General features: G+C 42.9%; 1 protein-coding gene across 2 annotated transcripts in view; it reads right to left on the bottom strand.

Annotated features, from left to right (window-relative positions):
* The window catches only part of FAM193A (family with sequence similarity 193 member A), a 2,395,037-nt gene that overhangs the window by 1,849,444 nt on the left and 526,320 nt on the right, over positions 1-19,273 (bottom strand). For both annotated transcript variants that reach the window (XM_044062897.1, XM_044062898.1), the window contains one exon: positions 1,303-1,531. In XM_044062897.1, coding sequence (XP_043918832.1) covers positions 1,303-1,531 — 229 coding nt within the window. The remainder of the gene's footprint in view (positions 1-1,302; positions 1,532-19,273) is intronic.

Genomic DNA, 19,273 nt, shown 5'->3' with positions numbered 1-19,273 from the left:
GTACTTCTTGATTGCTGAGGATTTAGTAAGAGCATACAGTTGTTATTCAAAAAAATTACAATTTAGAGATGTTAGCATATTTCAATTTCTGAGTGACACTTTTATGCTCAGAGTTAACATGCCACAGGCCACAAAAATGTGGAATGGAACTGCTAAGTTAACATTCTGTAACAAAATTGACATTTTTCCTGACAGATGTCTAGAAGTCAAGTAATCCTAAACACTTGCCCATAGTGAGCAGCAAGTCTGAGAAAATATCTACTTGATGACTGCAAGTGAACTCAAAACAAATAAGTGATATTTAGCTTCTGCATACATTATTTTCATAACACGTGACTAATATGTCTTACTTATTTTAAAACTGAGTAGCTCAAAATATTCCACTGTTATCTCTGTTAAATTCTAACTCCGGCATGAAGTGTAAAGTGGGGAATAACTGCATGCAACTTCCATCAAGTACTCAATTTTCCCCAGTAGTCTATCAGTGCTGACATAAAACACCTCAAAAATAATCATACACATCCACTGATAAATGTTCTGACCTATCATGATGTTGAATATACCCTTTTACTTTCAGAGAAGGAATGATTTATAGAATTAGTTTAACAAGATAAAATGCAAGTACTTTTCAGTTGCCATCATACAGGTCAATATAAACCACAGAGCAGCATATACCATTTCAGAAACACATACAAAGAAAGCCTTTCCAGTTATTGGACCAGAGAGCACACTTGCCTCTGATACTAAGAGACAAGAAGGCTATGGATTCTAGTCCCATAACCTCAGATGTTTGGCTTTATTTTCCATTACTGACACTGTAGTGCAGTATATGGAAGGGTGATGCATTCCTGAGTGTGCCATACTATGAATATGTTAAACCAAGGTTTGGGTTGGTGGGTAGCTTGGGTGGGTATAAATAACCGTATTGCATTTATCAAAAAAGAGCAAGGGAATTTCCCCAGTGCTTTGGCCCAAACCCCCACTTAGCATGAATTCCACATATCAGCTTGCCCCTCTAAGGAGAGGCCAATGCCCTAGTGTGACTAACCCTTTCAAAAAGAGATAAAAGGGAAGAATACTGTACCAACAGGATAATTCTGAGAAGAAACTCAATCCCTCAGGGTATCTAAAATAAAACTAGACACAATCAGAAAAATAATTTCAACCTTTTAGGCTGTCTAAAGCACAGGTAGAAGCAATCAGAACAAATTCAAACTACTTGTCCAGTTTCCAATATGAAAGCTTGTTCACTTTGCCTTTAATAGCCTAAGATGGTAAAGCAGTGTTATCAATTCAGCTTACCAGAGTAACCAGGAAGGTGCTGATTGTGCGTGCTGCCTGACAAAGTGCACTATATTCTTCAAAAAGGAGTGAAATGAGCTGATGTGCTTGTGGTGGACCTTGTACACCTGAAGTTAGATTAGAACCAAACGATAAATGTCTGAGCAAGCGAACCTTCATTTCTAGCACATACTCTCTTGCTTGCTGTTCTAGTCGCTGATAGAGTTGGTAAGGGTCTCTCTCGCAAAGCCTGTTGGTTCAGAACATTAGTAGCATTAATTTCAGTATAAAGGTTTTAATATCTATTCACTTACAACAAAAAAGCCAAACATTCAAATAGCAGAAAAATTACATACATTATAAACACAAAAGGCTACCACTGCAATGCAGGCTTGAACATGTGCCAAGCCAACAATCTGGTATAATTAATAACAGATTTTGCCTTTGTCATGTGTGAAAATTTAATAAAGATGCTTGGAGAGAAAAAAACAGAATGGATGTCAAGTTGATGCTTTATACAGCACACGAATTAAGACAGAATCCCACAATAACAAGGCATCAAGAATCAAACGGCATGTGGTCGGAGTTAGCTTATCTACATGGCAAAATCAACTGTTCACTGATTTTCAGTGATTAGTATGGAGTAGTCTAATTGCTGCTGGAATAAAGTTGCTTTATTTTCGACCCTCACATGCTTGATAGAGGTGACTGAAGTTCTTTCCGACAAGCAGCAGAACTCCACATCATTCTAATTACCAAGATATTGCTTTATAAATGTAGTGCTAACAAACTTTATCAGATGCTACATTTCTAATGTATGACTGCTATGCTATTTGTTGAATAACATTGTTCATTAAAAAAAATATTAAGGATTATAACATGGTAGCAAACTTAAGTTTTCATACCAAGTAGTGCAACACTAAAAAAGCTGTATGGAATGATGCTGAAAAAAAATACTTGGCCATTTCTGTAATGTTCTAATTGTAAACTGTGCAAGGAAGGTTTCAGATAAACTGCAACACAAAGCATCTGTATAACCATACTTTTAGGACCTTATATTTAGGATTAGCCTACCAAATCACAAATGAATTCTCCAGAAAACCCTCTGTATTTTTCTGCCCAAATGATAAACAAGTGACATTCAAAATCCAATTTAATAAATTAACTGCTGATTACAAATAAACTTGAGGAAACAGCTACTCGGGTGGCTACGAAATAAAAAGCTATATACTCACCATAATGTTCCATGTGTGCTGTCCATCTTCGCCTTCATTCTTACTAGGTTGGGTTCGGATCCGATCCATGGATCCGTCTCGGCCATTATTTACAAGCTCGAGGCCCTCTGCCAGCTTGTGGCTAAAACTCCTATCCAAGCATGCACTAGAACAATCCCAAAATCTTCTTTGCCCTAATTATAAAGTTATAGATACCCCAAGGAAGGACTCAGAGGCTGGTGAAGGAGGACAGAGATCAAGATAATCCAATTTGTATAGACTCGGTCTTATAGGAATAAAAGAAGGGAAGGAGGGTGGGAAGTAAGAATGAAGGCGAAGCTGGACAACACACATGGAAGGTTATGGTGAGTACATAACTTCTTTTATCTCGCCTTCATTCTTACTAGGTTGGGACAGCATCCCTAGCATACTGAATCCTGGGTGGCTCATGGGAGAATATTACTCAGAAAGTACACGTGTGTGCACTTACCATAAATGCGCATGTTTGAGTGTATTCATTGTTGCAGTCATCACCTGTGAGTTATTCCCTGCTGTGTTAACCCTTGGCATGCCCGAATACCAGAGTCAATGTTTTCTGCGTTGGCTGCTGACACTTGCTGCCTGACATCAGGTCATCGGTGCTAAAAGGAAGGCAGCCGATGCCATTACATTAGTTTTTCTTGCCCTAACCAGGAGACCCAAGTAAATATGGTAAAGTGGTCCTGGTGGCTAAAAGCCCCCGTTAGAAACCTATGTCGCCCTAAAGAATGAAGATATAAGGGGGAAGGAGGGTGGGAACCCAGGACTGCAACAGTGAACACACTCGAACATCTACATTTATGGTAAGTATACACAAAGTACAGTTGTGTACACTTACCATAAATGTAGATGTTTGAGTGTATTCATTGTTGCAGTCATTACATTTGGGTTATCTGCTTGCAGTAGCCCTCAGTCGGCCTGATTAACAAAGTCTTGGGTCCTGCATCGGTTGCTGTCCCTTCTTCCATGACATCAGGTCGTCAGGGGTATAAAAACATGCAGCAGACACCATTACATCAGTTTTTCATGCCCCAGATGTCAGGTGCCCCCCTAATGGGAAGCAATTAAATCTATAAATACAAGGATATACCTCCAACAAAAAAGCAAATACACCAAAAAGCTTTTAGAGCATAGTAACAGAGTAGAGGTATAGCCAAAGAAAGAAAAGGGGGCTGGAGGGAGGGTAACCAGGACTGTAACAGTGAATACACTCTAACATCTACATTTATGGTAAGTGTACACAACTGTACTATGTTCTTCGTGTTTCACTGTTGCAGTCATTACATTTGGGTAGAATCCCAAAGCTATAGTTGGGAGGCTGGAGCTAAACAGCATTAGGTGCGGCTATGAGGCCCTGCAGGACTGCAGTGGCAAAACTTCCCTGGACTTAAGAGTAGAGAGGCAAATAATGCTTTGTAAAGGTGTGAACAGAACTCCAAGTAGCAGCCTCTAGAATGTCTTTGGTTGGTACTCCTCTGAGAAAGGCTGCTGAAGTAGCTGCAGCTCTGGTGGAATGAGACCTAATGCCCTTGGGCACAGGTTTACCATGGTGTAAGTAGCAGAAACGAATGCAGTGGCTTATCCACTTCGAAATAGTCTGCTTTGAAATAGCCTTTCCTTCTGATCCTGCAGCATATGTCACTAGTAATTGCTCAGTTTTTCTTAGAGCTTTAGTCCTTGCTCAAGTAGAATCTTAGCTGTCTGTGAACGTCCAAGGAATTCTCTCCCCCTTGTTCTGCGGATTTGGATAAAAGGTTGGCAGATGAATAGTTTGGTTAAGAGCCACACCGAAAACCACCTTAGACATAAATGTAGGATTTGTCCTCAGACATCCTGTCTGGGTAAAATATGATGAAAGGCTCTACAGCCATGAGGGCCTGTAGCTCAAACTCTTCTTGCTGAAATAATTGCTAGTAGCAGAGCTGTTTTCCATGATAAGAACTTTAAATCAGCGGTAGCAGTTGATTCAAATGGAGCAAGGGTGAGCTTTTCTAACACATAATTGAGGTCCCATGCAGGTACTGGTGATCTTCTAGGATCTAGGAGGCCTTAAATTTTTGGCTCCTCTAAGATAATGCTTTAGTAAAGGATGAGAAAAGATTGGTGGCTCTGTATTGTAATGAGCCGAAATGGCAGAGGCATGGATTTTAATTGATGAGAAAGACAGGCCTTTGTCAAGCATCTCAGTCAAGTATTGTAATATCTGAAGAATATTTGGTTTTGCTGCATCAGTTCCTTGTGCTTGATTCCAAGCACAGAATCTCTTCCATTTATCAGCATAAGATTTTTTAGTACTAGGCCTTTTGGCTTCCAAAATGACATCCATCACAGCTTTACAGAGTGTTTGTATAACTACATGATCAGCCATGCTGCCAGGTTCAATGTCTGGAGTTGTTTGTGCAGGATCTGATTGTTTTGCTGGGACAGTAGTTGAGGTCTTTGAGGTAAGGTCCAAGCTGGGTATTGAGACAAGTTCCTTAGGATTGGGTAACAGTATTGGCGGGGCCAGTCCGGGGCAATTAGTATCATGTTTGGTTTCTCTTGTCTGACTTTTAGGAGGACCCTGGGAAGAAGAGGCAGAGGAGGAAAGGAGTAAACTGATAAGTTTTTCCAACTGAAGGATAGGGCGTCTACTTTCCATGCTTGTCTGTGATAAGTCCTTGTGCAGAATCTTTTCAATTGATAATTTTGAGGAGATGCAAATAGATCAATGTCTGGGCTCCCCCATTTCTTTGTTATCATGCTGAACACTTGTGGATCTAGTTTTCACTCCTGAGGATCCATAAGGTTTCTGCTTAAATCATCTGCCAGAGTATTTTGCTTTACTGGCAGGAATTGAGCTTGAAGATGTATTTGGTAAGTCAAAGCTATGTCCCACAGTGTCATGGCTAATCTGCAAAGGGGGTATGAGTGTGTGCCCACTGCTTGCTTATATACCACATTGACCATGGTGTTGTCCGTCTTTATCAGTAGTTGTCCTGGATGAAGTAAGTCCTTGAAGGCTGTTAGGGCATTTTGAACAGCTAGCATTTCTTTCCGATTGATATGTAGATGCATTTGTTTTGGGGTCCATATGCCTTGAATGCATCTTCCCGCCATGTGGGCCCCCCAGGCATAATCTGATGCGTCTGTTAAGGGATTGGCTGGCAGGGGGTAGAGTGAAGGCCCGTCCCATGTTTTGGTGACATGCCTTTGCCCACCATAGAAACTCCTGTTGTAGGCAGGGAATGAGAGGAATCATTGTTTCCAGACTGTGACTGTTGACTCCATAAACTTTTTAGGTACCATTGAAGTTTCATCATATGCAGTCTTGCATATGGAATCAGTAGGCTACAGGATGCCATGAAGCCCAAATCCTGCAGAATTTGTCTTGCAGATAACTGGGTTTTTGTTGCCATCAGTTTGAAGTAAGTAGTCAGCTGCCTTTGCTTGTCGGGTGTGAGGTAAGGCATCTGGGCAGTTGTATTCAAGCTTGCACCCAGGAATGTTATCTTTTGAGAGGGTACCAGTTGTGATTTATTTTCGTTTATTGTGTACCCTAGGCATGTTAGAAGCCTTTTCACAAACGCCAGGTGTTGAAGAAGAATGTCCTTATTCTCTGCTTGAATGAGACAGTCGTCCAAGTAAGGATATATTTGTATACTTCTTTGTCTGCAAAATGCAATTACTGGTGCCAGGCACTTTGTAAAGACCTTGGGCGCAGTAGATACGCCAAAGGGCAATGCAGAGAATTGGTAATGCATGAAGCCAGCCTTGAATCTGTGGTATCTTCTGCACAATTGTCTTATTGGAACATGCAGGTATGCCTCTTTTAGGTCTAATGTCACTAGCCAAGCATTCTTGCCCAGCATGGGCAGAAACTGCTGCAAAATCAGCATTTTGAATTTTGGAATGTCCAGGTATGTGTTCAAAATCGATAAATCCAGTATTGGCCAGCAGGCCTTGTCCTTTCTGGGTACCAAGAACAGTCTTGAGTAAAAACCTTGTCGTTTTTCCTGTTCTGGTACTGGCTGAATGGCCCCCATATCCATGAGGGACGTAACCTGTTTCTCTGCCTCTGCCCATTGATTTTTTGGCAGATCTGGACAACCATTTGCCATTGGCAGAGTATGGAAATGGAATCTGTATCCTTGTGATACTATGTTTAGCACCCACTTGTCCTGGGTTATTAACTGCCAATTTTGAGCAAAAAGTGCTAATTTTCTCCCTATGGATGCAGCCAAAAGAAAAGTACTTGGTGTAGGCAGAGGGAAGTCATTGGGGCTGTTTTCTGTAGGTTTGCACTTTATCTCCTCCAGATTTGGAGGTAGAAGTGCCCCATTGCTTTGATCTGTATGAGTTTTGTGCCTGGTATCTGGAACCCTTAGGGTGTCTGGATTTGCCCCTTTGAGTTGTGTCTGACACAGGAAAGGACCAATTTTTGTAGGCCAGTGTCTACTGAATCTTGGTGGCTGCACTTGTAAGAAGTCTTTTACAGTTTGCATAGACTTAGCTTTGTCTTCCATTTTCTTTAAATCATCTTCTGCCTTAATACCAAAAAGGGTATCATGCTGTAAAGGTGCATCTAGCAATTTAGCTTTAACATGATCAGGCAAATTTTGTTCCTTTAGCCAGGCATGCCTCCTAATCACAAATCCAGTAACTGCAGCCCTGCAGGAGGCCTCTAAGGAATCAAAACCACATTGCAAAGTATGCTTTCCAACCTGTTCAAAATAATTCCTGCAATTCTTTGTTGTCTGCACATTTAGAAATCAACATCATTTTCTGTTTCAACAATCCCATAACATGTTGTTGATACTTGAGCATATGAAATTGACAGTTTAAGGCCCTAATTGCCAAGGTTGCAGATGTATAAACCTTTTTCCCCCATCTGTCCAGTGCCCTTGAATCTCTGTCAGAGGGGGTAGGATTTTTTGCTGTTGAGGCCTTAACTCCCTTTGGACCCTGTGAAATAGTTTCAGGATCAGCAGCAGGGTTTCTAAATAAAAATGCATGTGAGTCAGGGACCCTGTAATATCTGGCAGGCTTGCTGAGAGCCGCAGGTAAGGAGTCAGGGGTCAAGCTTGACTCCGAAAACGCATCATCCACAATGTCTAAAACAGGGGGTATGGCTAAAGGCCTGTGCTGAGGGAGAAGGAAATCCCTGAGCCTCTTTTTTGATTCTGAGAAATCTTGACTCTCCCAGTGAAAATGCTCCCTCAAAGTATGCAAGGTTTCTCCAAATGAATAATCCTCAGGAGGTGATGCAGATGGTATAGACTCCTCTGCATCAGAATCCTCATAGGGAGGTACAGATAATTCCCGATCAGAAGAGGAATTAGAAGAAATAGAAACCTGATTTGAAGATTCATAATCAGTGTCTTGCCTAGGCCTCTTATCTGGAGGGGGATGGGAACCCCTGATCAAGGTAATAAGGTCTTCAGCCATTTTGATCATCTGTTTTTTAGACGTAGAGGCCTGTGCACATGGCTCATGCGTCGGTTTTTTAGTTTTAGAAGTTGCTTTTGTCTTTGGTTTTGCAGCTGTTGTCGGTTTGATATACAAATGTTGAGGCCTGAATACACTCTCAGAAGCCGGTGCCTGCTCAGCGGCTCTGGACCCATCCGAGGGAGATGCATCCGTGGGTCCAATACTTTTTTGAGTATCTCTCGGCATGCCGGACTCCACATGCGTGTCGGTAGGAGCCTGCAACTCAAAAGTAGCAGGTATCAGGGGCTGCAAAAGTGCCTCACTGAGTACCGGCAAACTGGCGACTGGCTTAGGAAAAGCTTCGTCGTCGGTTTTGGTCCTAGACTGTCTCTCTGTCCTTTTCTTTGCATTTTTTATGTACTCCGGTAGTCGGATTGCTATCTGGCGACATTTCTGGGTAGTTAAATCTGTTTCCAAAATACTTTGAGGCAAAAATATACCGACACTTAATAGTGCATTCGTTAAGTCTAGCACAAAACCGACAGCCGGACACGTTGTGATCAGGGCCTAGGCAAGGAATACAGCATAAACTGAAATCCTTATGAGGTATTTGCTTCCCACAAGTAATACAATTATTAACTTTTTCTGACACTGGTATGGAGCAAGAAAAGAGTTTCCCCAACAAGGTACTTAGATTTAGTGAAGACTTCAGTTCTGAAACTCAAACTCGAATATTTCAGTAGTCTGCCGACAGGTACTTGCGAAATGCATCTGCTTCGGGCACGGCGCGGCTAGAAAGACTGAAGAAAATGGCGTTGGTTGCATGTTTTATACCCCTGACGACCTGACGTCATGAAGAGGAGACAGCAACCGAGGCAGGACCCAAGATTTTGGAATTCAGGCCGACTGAGGGCAACCTGCCAGCAGATTACCCCAAATGTAATGACTGCAACAGTGAATATACTTGAACAATCTACACTTATGATAAGTGTACACAACTGTACTATGTTCTTCGTGTTTCACTGTTGCAGTCATTACATTTGGGTAGATTTCCAAAGCTAAGGTTGGGAGGATGGATTTATACAGCATTAGAACTGGCTATAAGGCTTGCAGAACAGCAATGGCAAAGTCAGCACTGGATTTAGAGAAAATTGGTAAATGATAACGTTTGGTGAAAGTATGAATTGAACTCCAGGTAGCAGCTTCTAGAATATACCTGGTAGGAACACCTCTTAGAAAGGCTGTAGAGGTAGATGCAGCCCTGGTAGAATGGGATCTGATCCCCTGCGGGATAGTTTTTCCATGGTGCTTACAGCAGAAATGAATACAATGGCGTACCCATTTGGAAATGGTTTGCTTTGAAATAGCCTTTCCCTCTGCCCCTGCAGCATATGCTATCAGCAGCTGTTCAGATTTTCTTTGAGATTTAGTCCTGTTCAAATAAAATCTAAGTTGCCCGTGTACATCCAATAAATGCAGAATCCACACCCCCTTGTTCTGTGGATTGGGAAAGAAAGTTGGAAAATGAATGGTCTGAATAAGAACCACATTGGATACCACCTTGGGCATGAAGGATGGGATGGTCCTGAGAGATACCCTGTCCGCATGAAAAATGATGAAAGGCTCCACTGCCATAAGAGCCGGCAATTCAGAAATCCTTCTAGCCGAAGTGACTGCTAAAAGGAAGGCTGTTTTCCAGGAGAGAAATGTTAAGTCTGCAGTAGCAAATGGCTCGAAAGGAGGGAGAGTGAGTTTCTCCAATACAAAATTAAGATCCCAGGCAGGGGTTGGAGCTCTCCTGGGTGATCTTAAGTTTTTGGCCCCTCTGAGATACTGCTTTAGCAGAGGATGAGAGAAGAGGGGAGGTTCTGTGCTGTAATGAGCTGAAATGGCCGAGGCATGGATTTTTATGGAAGAAAAACACAGGCCCTTGTGAAGCATCTCAGTTAAGTATTGCAAAATCTGAGGAATGTTGGGCACTGTTGTGCTTATCCCTTGAGACTGATTCCACGCACCGAATCTTTTCCATTTCTCAGCATTAGATTTTCTAGTACCAGGTCTTCTCGCCTCCAAAATGACATCCATCACAGGTGTGCTGAGGGATGCTAAGGGTGAATTTAGGTGATTAGCCACGCTGCAAGATTCAAAGTTTGGAGCTGAGGGCACAGAATTTGGTTGTTCTGCTGAGACAGTAAGGAAGGTGTCAGAGGCAGGTGCCACAGTGAAATGTGTGACACTGTGCAGGAGTGGGTACCAGTGTTGGCGAGGCCAGTCTGGAGCAATCAAAATCATTCTTGGTTTGTCCTATTTGACTTTTAGTAGAACATTGGAGAGCAGAGGGGGAAAAGCATAGACTGATAGGTTTTCCTAGCTGAAGGACAAAGCATCCACTTTCCAGGCTTTTTTGTGATGAGTTCTTGTGCTAAATTTGTCCAACTAATAGTTCTGGGGTGAGACAAAAAGATCTATGTCTGGGCTCCCCCATTTGCGTGTCAACATGTTGAAAATCCATGGTTCCAATTTCCATTCGTGTGGGTCCATGAGATTTCTGCTTAGTTCGTCTGCCAGAGTATTCAGCTTTCCTGGCAAGAATTGAGCTTGTAGTTGTACCTGATAGCTCAAGGCCGTGTTCCACAATGTCATGGCTAGTTTGCAGAGGGGGTAGGAGTGTGTACCCCCCTGCTTGTTTATGTACCACATAACCATGGTGATGTCTGTCTTTATCAGTAACTGACCTAGATGAAGGTAGTCCTTGAAGGCTGTCAGTTCATTCTGTACAGCTAGCATTTCTTTTTGATTTATAAGAAGGTGCATTTGACTTCGGCTCCATTTGCCCTGAATGCACTTCCCTGCCAGATGAGCCCCCAATGCATAGACTGATGCGTCTGTAGTTAGGGTTTGGGTGAAAGGGGGTGGTGTGAATGGCAGTCCCTTGTTCTGGTGGCAGGCCTCTGCCCACCATAGGAACTCTAGGCGCAGGCAAGGTATGATAGGAATCATTGTTTCCAGGCTGTGACAATGTTGACTCCACAGACTTCTTAAATACCACTGAAGTTTCCTCATACGCAGTCTTGCACATGGAATTAGAAGAATGCAGGTGGCCATGAACCCCAAGGCTTGAATTATTAGAAGAATGCAGGAGGCCATGAACCCCAAGGCTTGAATTATTTGCCTTGCAGAAAGTACGATTTTTGTGGCCATCTGTTTGAAATAAGTCACCAAATGAATTTGCTTTTCTGGCATGAGGAAAGCCATCTGGGCAGTTGTATTCAAGCTTGCACCCAGGAATGTAATTTTTTGAGAGGGTATCATTTGAGATTTCTTTTCGTTTATAGTGTACCCTAGACAAGTTAGAACCCTTTTTACAAATGCCAGATGTTTTAGAAGAATGTCCTTGTTTTCTGCTTGAATTAAACAATCATCCAGGTATGGATATATTTTAATACTTCTTTGCCTGCAAAATGCAATTACTGGAGCCAGGCACTTTCTAAAGACCCTGGGAGCAGTAGATAAGCCAAAGGGCAGTGCAGGGAACTGGTAATGAGAGTATCCTGCTTTGAATCGGAAGTATCTTCTGCAAGATTCCCTGACTGGGATATGCAGGTAAGCCTCTTTTAAATCTAGAGTTGCCAACAAGGCATCTTTGCATAGCATAGGAAGTAACTGGTGAAGAGTCAGCATCTTGAATTTTGGAATGTCCAGAAAGGTGTTTAGAGTAGATAAGTCCAGCATTGGATGCCATGTTTTGTCTTTTCTGGGTACCAGGAAAAGTCTGGAATAGAAACCTTTTCACTTTCCCTTTTCTGGTACTGGTTGAATAGCCCCCATGTTCATGAGGGACAGAACTTGTTTCTGGGCCTCTGCCCACTGATTTGGGGGCAGATCTGGCCATCCATTTGGGATTGGCAACGTGTGGAAGTGAAATCTGTATCCCTGGAATACTACATTTAAAACCCATTTGTCTTGGGTAATAAGTTGCCAGTTTCGTGCATGAAGTGCTAAGTTTCCCCCCCAAAGGGGCAACTAAGAGGTAAGTGCTTGGTGATTGTAGTGGGAAATCATTGAGACCATTTACCATAGGGAGGTGCCTTGTTGCTTCCAGATTTGGAGGTGGAGGCACCCCATTGTTTTGTTCTAAAAGTTCCTTGTAACTGAAACCTGGAGCCTTTGGAATGTCTTGATTTGACTTGAGCGGCTCTCGAGGGGACTGGAAAGGATCAGTTCTTAGTAGGCCAGTGCCTACTAAATCTTGGAGGTTGCACTTGTAAGAAATCTTTCACAGTTTGCATAGATTTAGCTTTATCTTCCATGTTTTTTAACACTTCTTCAGCCTTATTACCAAAGAGACGGTCCTGTTGTAAAGGAGCATCCAACAGTTTAGCTTTACCATGGTCAGGCAGAGTTTGCTCTTTGAGCCAAGCATGCCTTCTTAGCACAGATCCACTTACAGCAGCCCTGCAAGAGGCCTCCAAGGAATCAAAATCACATTGCAAAGTATGTTTTCCAACTTGTTCAGCTGAATGCAATAAATAATGCAATTCTTTATTTTCCTCACAGTCCGAGATTAACATCACTTTCAGTTTAAGTATTCCCGTGATACTCTGTTGATATTGAAGCATATGAAATTGACAGTTTAAAGCACCGATTGCCAAGGTTGCAGACGTGTAAACCTTCTTACTCCATCTATTCAGAGCCCTGGAATCTCTATCAGAAGGGGTAGGATTTTTGGCAGTAGAGGCCTTAATACCCTTGGGACCCTGAGAAATGGTTTCAGGATCAGCAATTAGGGTTTTTGAAAAGGAATTTGTGGGACTCAGGAACCCTGTAGTACCCGTCTGGCTTACAAGGAGCAGTGAATCAGGAGTCATACTAGATTATGAAAAAACATCATCAACAATGTCTAGAACAGGAGGTATAGCCAAAGGCCTATGCTGAGGAAGTAGAAGAAAATCCCCAAGTCTCTCTTTAGATTCAGAGAAATCCTGACTTTCCCAGTGGAAATATTCCCTTAAGGCATGTAAAGTTTCCCCAAAAGAAAAATCCTCAGGGGGAGAGGCAGAAGGAATGGAATCTTCTGCATCAGAGTCCTCATAAGTAGGAATAGACAAATAGTACAGTTTTGTACCTACCATAAATGTAGATGTTCTAGTGTCTTCACTGTTGCAGTGATTACACTTGGGTTATCCTGCCGTCAGGAGGTCCCGCAGTCGGCCAGAGTTCCAAAGTCTTGGTCTGGCGTCAGTTGCTGTCGCCTCCTCCCTGACGTCAGTGCGTCAGGGGTATATAAGAAGCAGCAGACGCCATTTTCTTCAGTTTTTCTTGCCCCAGATGTCAGGTGCTCCCAAAAAGATAGGCAATACATATTGCTTACAAAACATACAATAAGGTAAAAACAAAACCTTCAGTAACCAGCAAATACACCACATAGGTAGTATAGTGTAGAAAGTTATAGAGAGACCCAGCTAAGAAAGAGGGGATAGCGGGTGGGTAACCAGGACTGTAGCAATGAAGACACTCGAACATCTACATTTATGGTAGGTACAAAACTGTACTATGTTCGTGTTTCACTGCTGCAGTCATTACACTTGGGTTGAATCCCAAAGCTGAGTCAGGGTGGCTGGTTCTATAGAGGATTTGGTGTGGCTATGAGGCCCTGCAGCACTGCAGTGGCAAAGCCAGCTCTGGCTCTAGAGTAGAGAGGCAAGTGATTATGCTTGGTAAAGGTGTGCACTGAACTCCAAGTTGCAGCTTCCAAAATGTCTTTGGTAGGTACTCCTCTAAGGTACGCAGTAGAAGTTGCAGTTGCCCTGGTGGAATGTGGTCTAATGTTAGATGGTACAGGTTTCCCATGCTGTGTGTGCAGAACCGGATACAGTGTCCTATCCACTTTGAAATGGTCTGATTTGAAATAGCCTTTCCCTGTGATCTTGCAGCATAAGATACAAACAATTGTTCAGTTTTTCTGAAAGCTTTTGTTTTGTCCAAGTAGAAGCGTAATTGCCTGTGTATGTCCAAGGAATGTAGAATTCTCTCCCCTTTATTCTGGGGATTTAGATAAAAAGTTGGCAAGTGAATAGTTTGGTTAAGAGCCACACTGGATACGACCTTAGGCATAAATGAAGGGTTTGTTCTTAAGGAAACCCTGTCTTGGTGGAAGATGATGAAAGGCTCCACTGCCATTAGTGCCTGTAGTTCTGAGACTCTTCGTGCTGAGGTTATTGCCAGTAGCAGAGCAGTTTTCCATGATATATATTTTAATTCTGCTGAATTGGCTGGCTCAAAAGAAGGCAAAGTGAGTTTTTCCAAGAGAAAATTGAGGTCCCAAGTAGGTGTAGGCGCTCTCTGGGGGCGGTATTATGTTTTTAGCCCCTCTGAGGTACTGCTTTAGCAATGGATGAGAGAAAATAGGAGGATATGTGTTGTAATGAGCCGAGATGGCAGAGGCATGGATCTTAATGGATGAGAAGGATAGTCCTTTGTCCAGCATCTCAGTCAAGTATTGTAGTATCTGAGGAATGTTAGGGTCAAGGCTTTGAGCCTGGTTCCAGGCACAGAATCTCTTCCATTTTTCTGAATAAGATTTCCTGTTGCTAGGCCTCCTGGCCTCCAAAATGACACCCATAACAGCTTTAGAGAGAGGTGATGTCTGTTTGGCTAATGAATCTGCCATGCAGACAGGGATAAGGTTTTGAGCTGACTGTGCAGGATCTGATTGTTTTGCTGAGTCAGAAGGTGTGGAATTTGGGGCAAAATCCAAGGTGGGCCTTGAGCTAAGTTCTTTAAGATTGGGTACCAATGCTGGCGTGGCCAGTCTGGAGCAATCGGAATCATCTGAGGTTTTTCTTGTCTGGCTTTTAGGAGCATCTTTGAAAGGAGAGGCAGATGTGGGAAGGCATAAACGTTTAGGCTTTTCCAGCTGAACGAAAGAGCATCCACTTTCCATGCTTGTGTGTGATACGTCCTTGTGCAGAATTTTTGTAGTTGGCAATTCAGTGGGGAGGCAAAGAGATCTATGTCCGGGTACCCCCATTTTTGCATTATCATGCTGAAAACTTGTGGATTTAATTTCCACTCGTGAGGATCCATGATGTTTCTGCTTAAGTCGTCTGCCAGAGTATTCTTCTTTCCTGGGAGGAATTGTGCTTGCGATGAACTTGATAAGTTAGAGCTGTGTTCCACAAGGTCATGGCTTGTCTGCATAGGGGGTAAGAATGAGTGCCCCCTTGCTTGTTTATGTACCACATTACTGTGGTGTTGTCTGTCTTTAACAGTAATTGTCCTGGATGCAGAAGGTCCTTGAAAGCTGTTAGGGCATTTTGTACAGCCAACATCTCTTTTTGATTGATGTGAAGATGCATTTGGTATGTGGTCCATTTGACCTGAATACACTTTCCTGCCATGTGTGCTCCCCAGGCATAATCCGAAGCATCTGTTAAAGTCTTCCTGGCTGTGGGAAGAGTGAAAGGCTGACCCTTGTTGAGGTGACATGCCTGTGCCCACCATCGAAACTCCTGTTGTAGGCAGGGAATTAGTGGTATTACTGTTTCCAAGCTGTGAGAGTGTTGTGTCCAAACACTTTTTAGGTACCATTACAATTTCCTCATATACAGTCTGGCATATGGAATTAGTAGTATGCAGGATGCCATGAATCCTAAGCCCTGCAGACTTTTTCTTGCAAGGAGTTGGGACGCTGTTGCCATCAATTGAAAATACTGAGTCAGTTGTCCTTGTTTGTCTGGAGTGAGATAAGCCATCTGGGCCGTTGTATTTAAGCTGGCACCCAGGAATATTATCTCTTGTGAGGGCACTAGTTTTGACTTCTTTTCGTTTACTGTGTACCCTAGGCAACTTAACTTTTTTACAAACCCCAGATGCTTTAGAAGAATGTCCTTGGTCTCCGCTTGAATCAGGCAGTCGTCCAGGTATGGATATTTTTGAATTCCTTTTTGAATGCAAAATGCAATTACTGGTGCCAGGCACTTTGGCTTATCTACTGCACCCAGGGTCTTCACAAAGGGCAGTGCAGAGAATTGGTAGTGCATTGAGAACCAGCTATGAATCTGTGGTATCTTCTGCAATTTTGTCTGATAGGGACATGCAGGTATGCCTCTTTTAGGTCCAAAGTAACCAGCCAAGCTTTCTTGCCCAACATGGGAAGGAGCTGCTGTAGTGTCAACATTTTGAATTTCGGAACATCCAGGTAAGTATTTAGAGTGGAAAGGTCTAGTATGGGTCTCCAGGCTTTGTCCTTTCTGGGGACCAGGAAGAGTCTTGAGTAAAATCCTTGACCTTGTTTTTGCTGTGGTACTTTTTGAATAGCTTTCATGCCTACCATGAGGGCTGTAATTTGTTTTTGTGCCTCTGCCCATTGATTTTGTGACAGGTCTGGCATTCCTTTTAGCCTTGGTAAAGTGTGAAAGTGGAACCTGTAGCCTTGAGACACAATATTCAGCATCCATTTGTCTTGGGGGACTGCTTGCCAGTTTTGTGAAACAAGTGCTAGTTTCCCCCCTAAGGGCGCTGCCAAAAGGGAAGAGTTTGGCATTGGAAGGGGGAAGTCATTGGGACTGTTTCCTGCAAGGTTGTGACTTGTCTTCACCTCCTTTTGGGGTCGAAGCACCCCACTGTCGTGGTTTGTAACAGCCTTGGGGCTGATATCTGCCTCTTGGGCGTCTGTATCTGCCTCTTTGTGGCCTGTCTGACACTGGAAAGGACCCTGTGGCTGTACCTGTAAGAAATCCTTCACTGTTTGTAGAGATTTTGCCTTATCCTCCATTTTCTTTAATACCTCTTCTGCCTTGACACCTATTAAAATATCTTGCTGTAAAGGAGCATCCAATAATTTTGCCTTAACATGATCTGGTAAGCTTTGTTCCTTTAACCAAGCATGCCTTCGAATCACAGATCCTGTAACTGCTGCTCTACAAGAAGCTTCTAATGAATCAAAACCACATTGCAAAGTATGCTTTCCCACTTGCTCAGCTGCATGCAATAAATCCTGCATTAACTTAAAAGTCAGGTTGCTCTGCACTTGTACTCATTTTCTGTTTTAACTGAGACAGTAAATATTGTTGATATTTAAACATGTGAAACTGGCAGTTTAAAGCCCTCACTGCTAAAGTTGCAGAAGTGTAAACTTTCTTCCCCCATCTGTCTAATGCTCTAGAATCCCTGTCCAGGGGAACTGGATTTTTAGCTGTGGAGGCCTTTACCCCTTTGGGAACCTGGGAAATAGTTTCTGGGTCAGCAGCAGGGTTTTTATAAAGAAAGTTGTGAGAGTCAGGGACTTTGTAGTACCTGTCTGGCTTGACTGGAGCAAGGGGTAAAGAATCTGGATTTAAACTGGATTCAGAGAACACATTGTCCACAATATCCAACACTGGCGGAATAAGCAAAGGGCCTGTGCTGAGGCAATAAAAGAAAGTCTCGGAGCCTTTTCTTGGATTCTGAGTAATGCTGGCCCTCCCAATGGAAATGTTCCCTCATGGTATGTAAAGTTTCCCCAAAAGAGTAATCCTCAGGAGGAGAGGCTGAAGGAAATGATTCTTCAGCATCAGAGTCCTCATAGGAGGGTAAGGAGTATCCATGGTCTGAAGAGGAACCAGAATATATCGAAACCTGGTCAGAGGAATCATAGTCTGTATCCTGCCTAGGCCTTTTTTTCAGGAGGGGGATGGGAACCCATGATCAGAGTAATTAAGTCTTCGGCCATTTCGAGCATCTGCTTTGTAGGCATGGAGGCCAGTCCAGGTGAATGCTGTACTTGCTTCTTTGTCTTTAATGAAGTTTTAGACTTGGCTGTAGATGCAATGGTAAGTTGTGAAGGTCTGAAAACACCCTCAGAAGCCGATGCCTGCTCAGCGGCTCAGGACCCATCTGAAGGGTTAGTCTCTGCAGGCCCAACACCTTGAGTATCCATAGGTCTAGACAACTTCACGTGGGAGTCGGTCACTGCCTGCGGCTCTGAGGTAGCAGGAGTCAGGGGCTGCGAAACCGCCTCTCTGAGAACCGGCGAACCAGCGACTGGCCTAAAAAAGGCTTCGTCAGTTCTGGGCCTCGGATGCCTGTCCTTATCTTTGTCTTTGCGTTTTTTGTGAATTCCGGCTGTCGGTTGTTCCGACGGCATGGTATAATTAAACCTTCGGCCAAAGTAATGGCGAGCAAAATCAAACAGATGTTTAATAGTGATTTGTTAAATCTAGCACAAAACCGGCAACTAGTGACGTCGTGATCTGGGCCTAGGCATGGAATACAGTAAGAATGAAAATCCTTATGAGGTATTTGCTTCCCACAAGAAATACAATTATTAACTTTTACGGACATCGATAAGGAGCAAAAAAAAGTTTCCCCAACGGGGTACTTAGCTTTTTAGTTGAAGACTTTGGTTCTGAAACTCGAAAACGAAAATTTCAGGAGTCGGCCGACCTGCACTTGCGAACTGCTTCTGCTTCGGGCACCTAGCGGCAAGAAAGACTAATGTAATGGTGTCGGCTGCATGTTTTATACCCCTGACGACCTGACATCATGGAAGAAGGGACAGCAATCGACGCAGGACCCAAGACTTTGTTAATCAGGCCGACTGAGGGCAACCTGCCAGCAGATTACCCAAATGTAATAACTGCAACAGTGAAACACAAAGAACATACACAGACTCTGGTATTCGGGCCGGCCAAGGGCTACCAGAGCAGGGATAACCCTCAGGTGATGACTGCCACAGTGAAACACAAAGAACATCTATGGATCAAAAGGAGGCTCTATTCCTGGAGGCCACATCAACTTTGTAATGAGTGATAAAGGTATGTGGTTTAGCCCATGTTGTTGCAGCGCAAATGGTGTCAATTGATAGTTTAGCCAGAAAGGTTGAAGAAGTTACAATGGCTCTTGTAAAAAGTTCTTCATTTTGAAACTTGTAGATAAAGTTAATACAGTTGGAAAGTGCAACTTTTGAGACAGGGGATCCTTTCTTTGAATCTGGGGGGCTGATCAGATGTTCAGAATTCTGCAGTTTTATGTAGGTAAAACTTTAACTATTGTACATCCAGCTGATATAACATGTACTCTGCCTTGTTTTCATAATTTGGGAAGAAAAATAGTAATTCTATACTTTGGTTTAAATTTCTCTCTGAAACCACCTTAGGTAAAAAGGAGGGGTTTGTTCGCAAAGACACCCTGTCTCTACGGAGATTTATGGACAATGCTTGCAACTTTGACACCCTTCTAGCAGAGGTGAATGCTATCAAGAAAAAAGTTTTCCCCAAGTCAAAAATTTTAATTCGCAAGAAGATGCTGGTTCAATAAGAAAAAAAACTATGTGGGATAGAACAAAATTT

The sequence above is a fragment of the Protopterus annectens genome, chromosome 2.part1, assembly GCF_019279795.1.
Source record: "Protopterus annectens isolate FY-2018-M chromosome 2.part1, PAN1.0, whole genome shotgun sequence".
NCBI classification, from domain to species: Eukaryota; Metazoa; Chordata; order Ceratodontiformes; family Protopteridae; genus Protopterus; species Protopterus annectens.
This window is presented reverse-complemented; position numbering and strand designations above follow the sequence as displayed.